Consider the following 10,282-nt stretch of genomic DNA (forward strand, 5'->3'; position numbering starts at 1 on the left):
GGGGGGGGTTCCGCCCCTGGCGCTGTTTGGGGGTGCGGGATCCAGCGCAGCCCCCCGGGGTCCCCCTCCCGGCTCTGCGGCGACGTCAGGCCGTGACTCAGCCCCGCGGGATGTGGCCCCACGCCCGACCCGGCCCTTCATAAGGCGGCGGAGCCGGCGCTGACCCTACAGCTCCCGACGCCATGGCGGCCTTCGGCCTCTTCCTCCTCCTCAGCGCCGCCGGTGAGTCCCCGCGGGCCCCACCCAGGGCCCTCCCGGGCACCTGGGACCCCTTCCCGAACTTTCCCGCACACCTGGGTCCCCTTTTTGAACACCTGAGATCCCCCGATGAGATTTGGGGTGTCCTTGCCAAGCTCGGGGTCCCTTCCCCGGGTATTTGGATCCCCCCCCTCCCGAACTCCTGGAGCCCACCCGGGACACCTGGGCTCCCGTCCAGGTGTTTGGGACACCCCCACGGACACCTGGCTCCCCACCCCGGATGTCAGGGCTGCTGCCCACATGCCTGGATCCCTCCCAAATGCCTGGAGCTCCGTGTCCCAAACACCTGCATCCCTCCTGGGTCCCCTTCTCCAGCTCCTGGGGACCCTCCTCAACGTCTGGGACCCTTCCCAAATAGCTGGGCCCCCTCCCCATTATGGAGCTCCAAGCCCACAGGTCTGGGGGGGTCCCTGCTCGCTGTTCCATGGGTGGGGGGATGGAGGGGGTGACCCTGCTGACCCCCTGTGTCCCCCGTGGGTGACAGCGCTGGCATCGGGGCATCTGCAGCAGGTGGTGCAGGAGAGCCTGGACCTGCGGCCCCCCAACATCAAACAAGGTGAGGGGACAAAGGGGGACACCCAGGGGACAAAAGGGGACACCCAGGGGTGGGGGGATAAATGGGGACACCCTGGGGTGAGGGGACAAAGGGGACTGGGGACAGGGGGATGCTCATGGGGGGGATATGGATGGAGGGGACACGGGAGGGTCAGGGTTAGGGGTGGAGGGACGTGGGGACATGGTGATGGAGGCGAAGGGGGACTCGGATGGGGGGGACACGGGGTGGGAGTGACATGGGGACGCTGAGGGTTGGGCACAGGAGTGAGACCACAGGGACAGAATGGGGAGAGGGGGGCACACAGGGACAAGGATCCCCCCGCCCTGTGCCCACCCGCTCCCCTTTCCCAGTGCTGCAGCAGGAGCAGGACCTCGAGGTGCCCCCCGACATCCTGGTGGGGGGGGCCATGTTCCCCTCGAGCAGCCCCCCGGTGTGGGGCAGCGCCCTGGACGGGTTCCCCCCCGCCTGGCCCATGGCCGCCACGGTCACCGAGCACTGCCGCGACCCCCCCACGCCGCCGCCGCCGCTGCTGCTCCCCCCGAACGCCTTCGCCCACCTGCGGCGGCAGGCGGCCGCGCTGGCAGCGCTGCGGCCCCGCATGAACGATTGCTGCCGGCACCACAGCCCGCTGCCCTGCGCCCGCCGCGCCGTGAGTGGGGACACCGCGAGGGGACACCGCGAGGGGACACGGCGAGGGGACACCCGGGGGAGCGGGACTGGGGATGGGGACACCGCGAGGGGACACCCGGGGGAGCGGGACTGGGGATGGGGACACCGCGAGGAGGGGGACACTGCGGGGATGGGGACACCGACGGGATGGGGGCACTGAGGGGAGGGGGGGAATGAGGTGAGGGGGGGAATGAGGGGAGAGGGACACTGCAGGGAGGGGACACTGCAGGGAGAGGGGAGACACTGAGGGTATGGGGACACTGTGAGGGACACGGGGACACTGCGGGGATGGGGGGATCGCGGGGAGGGGGACACTGTGAGGGACACGGGGACACTGCGGGGATGGGGGGATCGCGAGGAGGGGGACACTGTGGGGGACACGGGGACACTGCTGCAGGGGAAGACACTGGGGCCGGTGTAACGTGGGGACATCGCGGTGGCGGGGATAATGCCGGGAGAGGGGACTGTGCCCTGCGGAGGGAGGGACACGGGGTGACACCGAGGGGGCCGTGTCCCCCTGCCCCGCAGTGGACGGACGTGCTGGACGGCTTCTGCACGGATGAGTTCGGGGTGAAGACGCGGCAGTTCCACTGCTGCCGCCGGCACGGGGCCGCGCGGCGCCGCTGCTTCGCCCAGGAGACCCCGGCCCCCACCTGGGACCCCCTCCCCACCTGGGACCCCAATGTCGCCTGGGATTTGGTCACCGAGCCGCCCTTTCCTCCCGGCGAGCCCACGGCCACCAACCTGGGCAACATCTGCGGGCTGCGGGCGCTGCGCCCCGGGACCCCCGGCCCCGGTGGGCGCTCCGGGCCCCGCGTGCGGCTGCGGGTCCGGCTGGAGCGGGAGTACGGCCGCTGCTGCCGCAACGAGAGCCTGAGCTGCGCCCACAACGCTGTGAGCGGCGACACGGGGCGGGGGGACAAGGATGGGAGGGAGGGAGGGATGCGGTGCTGAAGGGTTCGGGGGGCTCCAGGGGTTTGGGAGGGTCTCAGGTGTCAAAGGATTGAGGGGGCGCAGGGGACAGGGAAAAGGGGGCAGGTGTTTGGGAAAGGGACTGAGATGTTTGGGAAAAGGGACAGAAGTGTTTGGGAAAGGGACTGAGGTGTTTGGGAAAGGGATCCAGGTGTTTGGGAAAGGGACCGAGGTGCTGGGGAAAGGGACACAGATGTTTGGGAAAGGGATCGAGGTGTTCAGGAGAGGGACAGAAGTGTTTGGGAAAAGGGACTGAGGTGTTTGGGGAAGGGACTGAGGTGTTTGGGAAAGGACCGAGGTGTTTGGGAAAGGACTGAGCTGTTTGGGAAAGGGACAGAAGTGTTCGGGAAAAGGGACCGAGGTGTTTGGGGACGGGACCGAGGTGCCCGGGCTGGCACGCCGGTATCCGGGGAGTGGCCCCAGGTGTCCCGGGAATGACCCATGTGCCCGGAGCGTGACCCAGCCACTCAGAGGCCGGGAAGGCTCCCAGGTATCCGGGAAGGTGACAAACGTGTCAGGGAGGGGCCCCGGCATCCGGGGAGGGGACGGAAATGTCCCAGGGATGACCCAGGTGTTCGGGGGTCGGGGGTCCCAGTATCCGGGCAGCCCCCTGACCCCCAGCTTCTCCTCCGCAGTGGCTGAAGGGGCTGAATCGGTTCTGCCGGGAAGAATCATCGGTGAAGACGGGGCAGCACCGGTGCTGCCAGCGGGGGGGTCCCCGGGCCCGGGGTCGCTGCTTCGCCGCCGCCGCCCCCCACCCCGAATACGACCGGGAGCTGCACAACGTGAGCCTGGCCCGGCCCGGCCCGGCCCTGCTGCGCTCGCTCTGCGGCCCCACGAGGCTCTTCACAAAGACGTGAGTGACCCCAAAACAGCCCGCGGGGACAGCACGGTCCCTCCTCTTGGAGGGTCCCAGCTTTGCAGGACCCCTCATCCCCATCCCCGCCGTCCGGGGCTCTCCATTGCCCGGGGAGGGGACCCAGCAGCCCATCCCCCCCGCCTTAAACCCCCTTGGAGGTGACCCCCGTGTTCCCCCCCGTGTTCCCCCCCGTGTTCACCCCCGTGTCCGTGTCCGCAGGCGGCCGGTACCGGAGCTGCTGGGGGCCATGACGGCTGCGTGCTGCCCGCTGCCCCCCGAGGAGCGCGGCGCCTGTGCCCGGGAGCAGGTGAGTGCCCGAGGGGTTTAGGGGCGCTGTGGGACCCCCAGAGCCACCCTGACCCCCGTGCCCATTGCCCACAAGTGAGTGCCCGAGGGGTTTAGGGGCATTGTGGGACCCCCAGAGCCACCCTGACCCCTGTGCCCATTGCCCACAAGTGAGTGCCCGAGGGGTTTAGGTGCACTGGGGGACCCCCAGAGCGGCCCTGACCCCATCCCCATTGCCCACAAGTGAGTGCCCGAGGGGTTTAGGGGCACTATTACCCACAAGTGAGTGCCCGAGGGGTTTAGGGGCACTATTGCCCACAAGTGAGTGCCAGAGGGGTTTAGGGGCGTGTGGGACCCCCAGAGCCACCCTGACCCCCGTGCCCATCGCCCACAGCTGTCCCAGGGCATCGCCACGCTCTGTGCCACCCCCCGGGACGCCTGGCGGGACCCTCAGGGCTGCTGCTCGTGGGAGGAGCCCGAGCGGCGCCGCTGTTTCGACAACACCTACCTGAGCCAGGTGACCCTGGGGGCCGCCCTGGCCCCCCCGCCCCCCGGCCACGAGGAGTGAATCCTTCCCGGAACGAGGGAACAATAAAGATGCTGCGGTGTCACCTCTGAGTGTCCCTGGTTTTGTTTTTGGGGGATTTCCTTATGCCTCACTGTCTCTATTGTTCCAGGGGGGCCCCCCCCTGGATCTCAGCCCCATTCCGGGGTGTGGCGGGGTGTGGGTGGGTATTGGGGTGTTTGCACTCTTGGGGTGTGTCAGGCCTGCTGTGATACCTGTGTTTGGTTTTGGGGTGTGCTGTGGTCACCGCGCTCAGCCACGCGGGGCACGCACGGCCTCGTGCCCCCCCAGGGGGTCTCTGTGCACCTCTTCCCTGGATTCTTGTGGCCCCACAGTGTCATTGTCACTCGTGTCCCCACCGTGGCCACAATCACAGGAGGTTCCCAAATCCCTCATGGGACCTCAGGGTCCCCAAATCCCCCATGGTGCCTCTCCCCCAGCCATGGCTGACACTCCCTGGGGAGGGTTTGGGGGACTCTGATGGGGCTGGGGGTGTCCTGTGGGTCCATCCACCCATCTGTCCTTCCCTGTGCCCTTCCCAAAACCACCCCCTCCCCAGATATTCCATTCATCCATCCCAAAATTCCAGCCTATTCTGCCCCACAAGGTGCTCTTTCCCCCTTTGGGAAAAGGAAGAATTTTTCCCACCCCTGTGGCCCTTTCCCAGCACGAAGCAAACCAGTCCAAGCCTTATTCCCAATTTTAGTTGAAAAATAAAGTCATATCATTCTCAGCAGCCTCCACTGGGATAACAGGGTGGAGGGAGAGGGATCTGTGTTCTCCACTGGGAATATTCCACCTCCACCCCAGGGCTCCTGAGGCAGAGGCTGGTGTGGAACCTGTTTCCTGAAGCATGTCTGGCTGGATTGGCCTCCACAGATCAGGCCAAGCACAGTCCATGGGAAGGCAGAAGCCAACATGGCAAAGTGTGGAAAAAAAAAAAAAAGAGTTGAGGGGACTCATCTCCCATTCCCTGCAGGTGAAGAGGGAGTGTCTCCCCCTTCCCAGGGGAAATTTCTCACGGAGACAAAGAATTCCCCCCGGGAGCACCGTCATCTTTGAGGCTGGGAGGGAAGAGGCCAAGCTGGAGGGCAGGGCAGTGGGTAGGGAAGGGCTGGCTCACATCTTGGGGAAGCTGGCCAGGTTGGCCACACCACAGGCGTTGTTCATGTTGCGGGCCAGGAGGACGTAGCCCTTGTTGCCCCATTCCTCGCCCCAGCTGCAGGGTGGAAAAGCAGAGCCTGAGCCTCTGGAAGAGCCCCAGCCACCTGCAATTCCCAAGGCATCCCAACCCCTGTACCTGTTCTTGATGATCCAGTGCTTGGTGCCCTTCTGTGCCCCGTAGCCCACGGCCAGCACGGCGTGGTTGATGTTCTCAGCGTTGCAGCTCTCGTCGTAGTACACGCCTTGGGGACACAGCCGCTGTCACCGGGCGTGCCTCAGCTCCCCCAGCAGCCCCACGCCCCCTGAGATCCCCCCAGCCCCTCACCCCTGCTGTAGAACTGGAAGCTGGGCAGGCTGGCATCGATGCCCACGGAGATGGGCCCAATCCTGGCCACCGCCCTCTTCAACGCCTTCTCGTTCCCCTCGGGAATCTCGCGGTAGCCGCGGCACTTGGCCGCCTTCCCCGTGGGGCTGTACATGCAGCTCTCGTCCTGCGTGGGGCCGGGAAGGTCAGGGGAGATGGGGATGGGAGGGATGGAGGGGGATTTGGGGCTGGCCCCCCTCACACCTGGCCGATGTAGGGGTAGGAGTCCTCGGAGTCGATGCCGCGGTTCTGCCGGACGTACTCGAAGGCGTTGGTCATGTACCCGCCGCCGCAGCCGTCGTTGTTGGCCACGCAGTCCACCAGGTTTTGGGGGCTGAGGGACAGCAGTTTGCCTGTTTTCCTCTTCAGCTGCCCCTCCAGGGCGCCCACCGAGCTGAAAGCCCAGCACGAGCCACACTGGCCCTGTGGGGACACAACGCGTGACACCGGGGTGACATCGGGGTGACAGGGGGTGACACCCTGCTGCAGGCACACCCCTCTCACCTGGTTCTTGACAGGGGTCACGTAGCCTTTCTTGCGCCAGTCCATGGCAGCCGGGGCTCTCTCGCTCCAGTCGGGGACAAAGAGTGTCTCGTTGTGGCGTTGGTGACCACGGGGCACCTTCAGCCCAGTCATTGTCCTCAGCACCTCCTCGCTGGTCTGAGGAAGGAACCCCGGTGGGTGGGAGCACCCACAGGGGCTCAGCCCCGCTCTGTCCCCTGCCAGGGACACCCACCATGTCACCCAGGTGGTTCATGGCCAGCTCAAAGGTGTGGACGCCCAGGGAGTGCTCCAGGTTGTGGGTGTTGATGTATTTGAGGTTCTTCTCCCAAATCAGCCTCCGCGTCACCTCGTCCGCCTGCGCCGGGGGCGAGATGGTGCTGGGACAGGGGTCCTGCCCGTGCCCCCCACCCTCGGGACATCCTTGTGCCCCAGCACCCCACCCTGGGGACGTCACTGGGGGTCCCAAGCACAGAACCCCCCTGTACCTGGCCGTTGTACTGCTTGTGGTGGGTTTTCTTCCACAGCTCCCACTGCGCGTCCAGTTCCGGCTCCGGGTGCAGCTGGGCCAGCGCCGTGGGGACCAGCAGGGCCAGCAGCACGGGCCACCACATCCTGGGGACCAGCTGGGCCAGCAGCACGGCATGTACCCGCCGCCGCAGCCGTCGTTGTTGGCCACGCAGTCCACCAGGTTTTGGGGGCTGAGGGACAGCAGTTTGCCTGTTTTCCTCTTCAGCTGCCCCTCCAGGGCGCCCACCGAGCTGAAAGCCCAGCACGAGCCACACTGGCCCTGTGGGGACACAACGCGTGACACCGGGGTGACATCGGGGTGACAGGGGGTGACACCCTGCTGCAGGCACACCCCTCTCACCTGGTTCTTGACAGGGGTCACGTAGCCTTTCTTGCGCCAGTCCATGGCAGCCGGGGCTCTCTCGCTCCAGTCGGGGACAAAGAGTGTCTCGTTGTGGCGTTGGTGACCACGGGGCACCTTCAGCCCAGTCATTGTCCTCAGCACCTCCTCGCTGGTCTGAGGAAGGAACCCCGGTGGGTGGGAGCACCCACAGGGGCTCAGCCCCGCTCTGTCCCCTGCCAGGGACACCCACCATGTCACCCAGGTGGTTCATGGCCAGCTCAAAGGTGTGGACGCCCAGGGAGTGCTCCAGGTTGTGGGTGTTGATGTATTTGAGGTTCTTCTCCCAAATCAGCCTCCGCGTCACCTCGTCCGCCTGCGCCGGGGGCGAGATGGTGCTGGGACAGGGGTCCTGCCCGTGCCCCCCACCCTCGGGACATCCTTGTGCCCCAGCACCCCACCCTGGGGACGTCACTGGGGGTCCCAAGCACAGAACCCCCCTGTACCTGGCCGTTGTACTGCTTGTGGTGGGTTTTCTTCCACAGCTCCCACTGCGCGTCCAGTTCCGGCTCCGGGTGCAGCTGGGCCAGCGCCGTGGGGACCAGCAGGGCCAGCAGCACGGGCCACCACATCCTGGGGACCAGCTGGGCCAGCAGCACGGGCCACCACATCCTGGGGACCAGCTGGGTGCTGGGGACAGGGCACAGACTGAGCCAGGGGGTCCAGGTAGGGGCAGGACTCTGTGCCCACCCTCCTGTGGGACCAGAACACTCTGCAGACCCTAATTTGGGGCTGGGACCTCCTGCCTACCCAGCTTTGGGGCCAGGACCCCCTGCATACCCTGATTTGGGGTTGGGACCCCTTCCTCCCTCAGTTTGGGGCTGGGACCCTCTGCACACCCTGATTTGGGGCTGGGACCCTCTGCACACTCTGATTTGGGGCTGGGACACCTTGCACACCCTGACTTGGGGCTGAGACACTGCACACCCTGATTTGGGACCTGCACCACCTGATTTGGGGCTGGGACCCCCTGCCTACCCTGCTTTGGGGCTGGGACACCCTGCACACCCTGATTTTTTAGGCTGGGACACTCTGCACCCCCTGATTTGGGGCTGGGACCCCTTCCTCCCTCGATTTGGGGCTGGGACCCCCTGGCTGAGCTCTGGGACCCCTTCCTCCCTCCATTTGGGGCCAGGACACCCCCGCGGGCAGGGCTGGCCAGGCGCCGGCATCACATGAGCCGGGACAGCTGGTTCCCGTTACCGCTCCCGTAACCGGCTCGTTCCGGCAGCCCCAAGCCGGGGGGGAGTTTTGGGATGCAGAAGGTGCAGGAGGGGGCACATCCCACCCATCCTGCCCCTCCCTGGTTCACCCAGCCCCCCGTGGCACAGCAGGACCTGGGACACTTCCCCGAGCCGGGGACCCCCAGGTCGGCTCGAAGTAAAGTGCCTCAGTTTCCCTTTTGTGCCTCCCAAGGTCCCACATGGGACCCGATTCCCTTCCATTCCCATTGGGATCAATTTCCCTGGGGAAAAAGGCACCCAGCGCCCCCCCGGGGGACCCCTCCCCGCCGCTTACCGAGCACGGAGCCGTCGGTGGGAGCGCCGGGACGGAGCCTGCGGGAGCCGCTGCGCTTTTATGCTGCCGGATTGAGGAAGTTTGGAGGCAGCCGGAAAATTTTGGCAAGCATCGGGTTTGGATGGGCTGGAGGGAAGGAGGGGACAGGGAGGGGGGACGCGGGGGCTGCCCCCGGCTTCACGTGATGCTGCGGGACGAGCTGAGTCAGCACCGGCGCGGGGCTGGTGGCGGCTCCTGCCCGGGACATCCTCCCGGTCCGGGACATCCTCCCGTCCCCGGGACCTTCTCCTGCCCGGGAAATCCTCCCGGCCCCGGGACCTTCTCCGGCCCGGGACATCCTCCCGGTCCCGGGACCTTCTCCTGCCCGGGACCTTCTCCTACCCGGGACCTTCTCCTGTCCGGGACATCCTCCCGTCCCTGGGACCTTCTCCTGGCCCTGGGATGTCCCCCGACCCCAGCATCCTGCCCTGGGGACGCCCCCCTGACCCAAAGATCCTGGCCCCAGGGATACCCTCTTGTCCTGGCATCCCACCTTGGCTGCCCTGGGGACATTCTCTTGTCCTGGCATCCCACCCTGGGGACATTCTCTTGTCCTGCTGCCCTGGGGGACACCCACCTTGTCCCCAAGTCCTCCCCGTGCCCGATTCGGATGGGGTTGAGCACCCAGTTCCTTCAGGAGCAGCCTGACACGGCAGCTTGGGGACATCGTGTGACAGCAGGAATGGAGGACAGGACCCCCCCACCTCTGTCACCTCTGTCCCCAGTGTCCCCAAGCCGGTACCCAGCTTGGGGGGGGTCCCAGGCCGGGGCAGGTGGGGCAGGACGGTGCTTTCTGCAGTGATTGTCACCTCGTCACGCGGCTCCTGCCAGGACAAGGAGGAAGGTCCCGGTGGCACCAGAGCCATCCCAGACATGTCACACTGGGGACATCGACATCATCATCATCACTGTCATTGTCACCCTCCAGCCATGGGAACAAGGACAGATCATCCCAGGGAGCAGCAGGGGAGAGGGGCGAGGGGGGATGGAGCAGCACCAAGGTGGGGGTGGGTCCCTGTCACCCCTTCCCCACGGGGGTCCCCAAGAGAGGGGCCACCCCCCTGTGACCTCTGTGGGGACAAGGGGACTGAGTCACCCCGGGGCTCCAGGGCAGAATCATCTCCTGGAGCACGAGGCCCTGACGTGGCAGTGAGTGACCGGGAACCGAGGGGACAAACAGGGACAAACAGGGGGGTACGAGGGGTTTGGGGGGCAAAATGGGAGGAGGAGGCTTATGGGGGGGAAATGAGGGCCAAACTGGGGGACAAAACAGGGAGGGAATGGGTTTGGGGGTCAGAACAGAGAGGGGATGGGGATTTAGGGACATTCCTCCAAGAGGCAGAAATGAGACAAAGGTTGGAAAAAGGGAAAATCTCTTGTTGGAAAACCTCTGCTGCTCAGAATCCACTGGGCTGAGGTACCTGGGGCTGGGCCACACCCCAGGGGGGTTCAGTTCCTGTCCCCCCAGGGAGTGGGATAAAATTCCCCCCAAGGACCAACGCTGGAGCTCCCTAAGAGGGGGGAAAAGACCCAGCCTGTCCCCCCAGGAATCCTATCAGCCACTCCTCATCCTCCTTCCCAACAGATCTGGCTGCTCCAGCTGGTTTCCTTCTCCCAGGAGC

The 10,282-nt window shown here is 65.9% G+C and overlaps 2 protein-coding genes across 2 annotated transcripts; one reads left to right on the forward strand and one right to left on the reverse strand.

Moving 5' to 3' along the window:
* The first annotated feature begins 47 nt into the window (after positions 1-47).
* On the forward strand, positions 48-4,210 carry ECM1 (extracellular matrix protein 1). Its single transcript, XM_041467378.1, has 7 exons — positions 48-222; positions 743-814; positions 1,165-1,463; positions 2,012-2,377; positions 3,091-3,311; positions 3,534-3,621; positions 3,994-4,210. The coding sequence occupies exons 1-7, from the start codon at positions 183-185 to the stop codon at positions 4,165-4,167; spliced, it is 1,260 nt and encodes a 419-aa protein (XP_041323312.1). The 5' UTR covers positions 48-182; the 3' UTR covers positions 4,168-4,210.
* A 642-nt stretch (positions 4,211-4,852) lies between these two features.
* On the reverse strand, positions 4,853-6,817 carry CTSK (cathepsin K). Its single transcript, XM_041467368.1, has 7 exons — positions 6,682-6,817; positions 6,429-6,551; positions 6,197-6,352; positions 5,897-6,115; positions 5,654-5,819; positions 5,465-5,570; positions 4,853-5,383 (listed from the first exon to the last, which is right to left on the reverse strand). Exons 1-7 carry the CDS (start codon positions 6,805-6,807, stop codon positions 5,284-5,286), a joined length of 996 nt encoding a protein of 331 aa, XP_041323302.1. The 5' UTR covers positions 6,808-6,817; the 3' UTR covers positions 4,853-5,283.
* Positions 6,818-10,282: the final 3,465 nt, after the last annotated feature.

The sequence above is a fragment of the Pyrgilauda ruficollis genome, unplaced genomic scaffold, assembly GCF_017590135.1.
Source record: "Pyrgilauda ruficollis isolate IOZ18807 unplaced genomic scaffold, ASM1759013v1 scaffold208, whole genome shotgun sequence".
Lineage (NCBI taxonomy): Eukaryota > Metazoa > Chordata > Aves > Passeriformes > Passeridae > Pyrgilauda > Pyrgilauda ruficollis.

What these genes read in the sequence shown, in the direction of transcription:
- ECM1 (XM_041467378.1), top strand. Translation starts at nt 183, where the DNA reads ATGGCGGCCTTCGGCCTCTTCCTCCTCCTCAGCGCCGCCG. An exon ending in TGCCCTGCGCCCGCCGCGCC is followed by an intron (nt 1,464 to 2,011) that starts GTGAGTGGGGAC and finishes CCTGCCCCGCAG; the next exon opens with TGGACGGACGTGCTGGACGG. An exon ending in ACGAGGCTCTTCACAAAGAC is followed by an intron (nt 3,312 to 3,533) that starts GTGAGTGACCCC and finishes CCGTGTCCGCAG; the next exon opens with GCGGCCGGTACCGGAGCTGC.
- CTSK (XM_041467368.1), bottom strand. Translation starts at nt 6,807, where the DNA reads ATGTGGTGGCCCGTGCTGCTGGCCCTGCTGGTCCCCACGGCGCTGGCC. An exon ending in TGAACCACCTGGGTGACATG is followed by an intron (nt 6,353 to 6,428) that starts GTGGGTGTCCCT and finishes TTCCTTCCTCAG; the next exon opens with ACCAGCGAGGAGGTGCTGAG. An exon ending in TGACCCCTGTCAAGAACCAG is followed by an intron (nt 6,116 to 6,196) that starts GTGAGAGGGGTG and finishes GTGTCCCCACAG; the next exon opens with GGCCAGTGTGGCTCGTGCTG.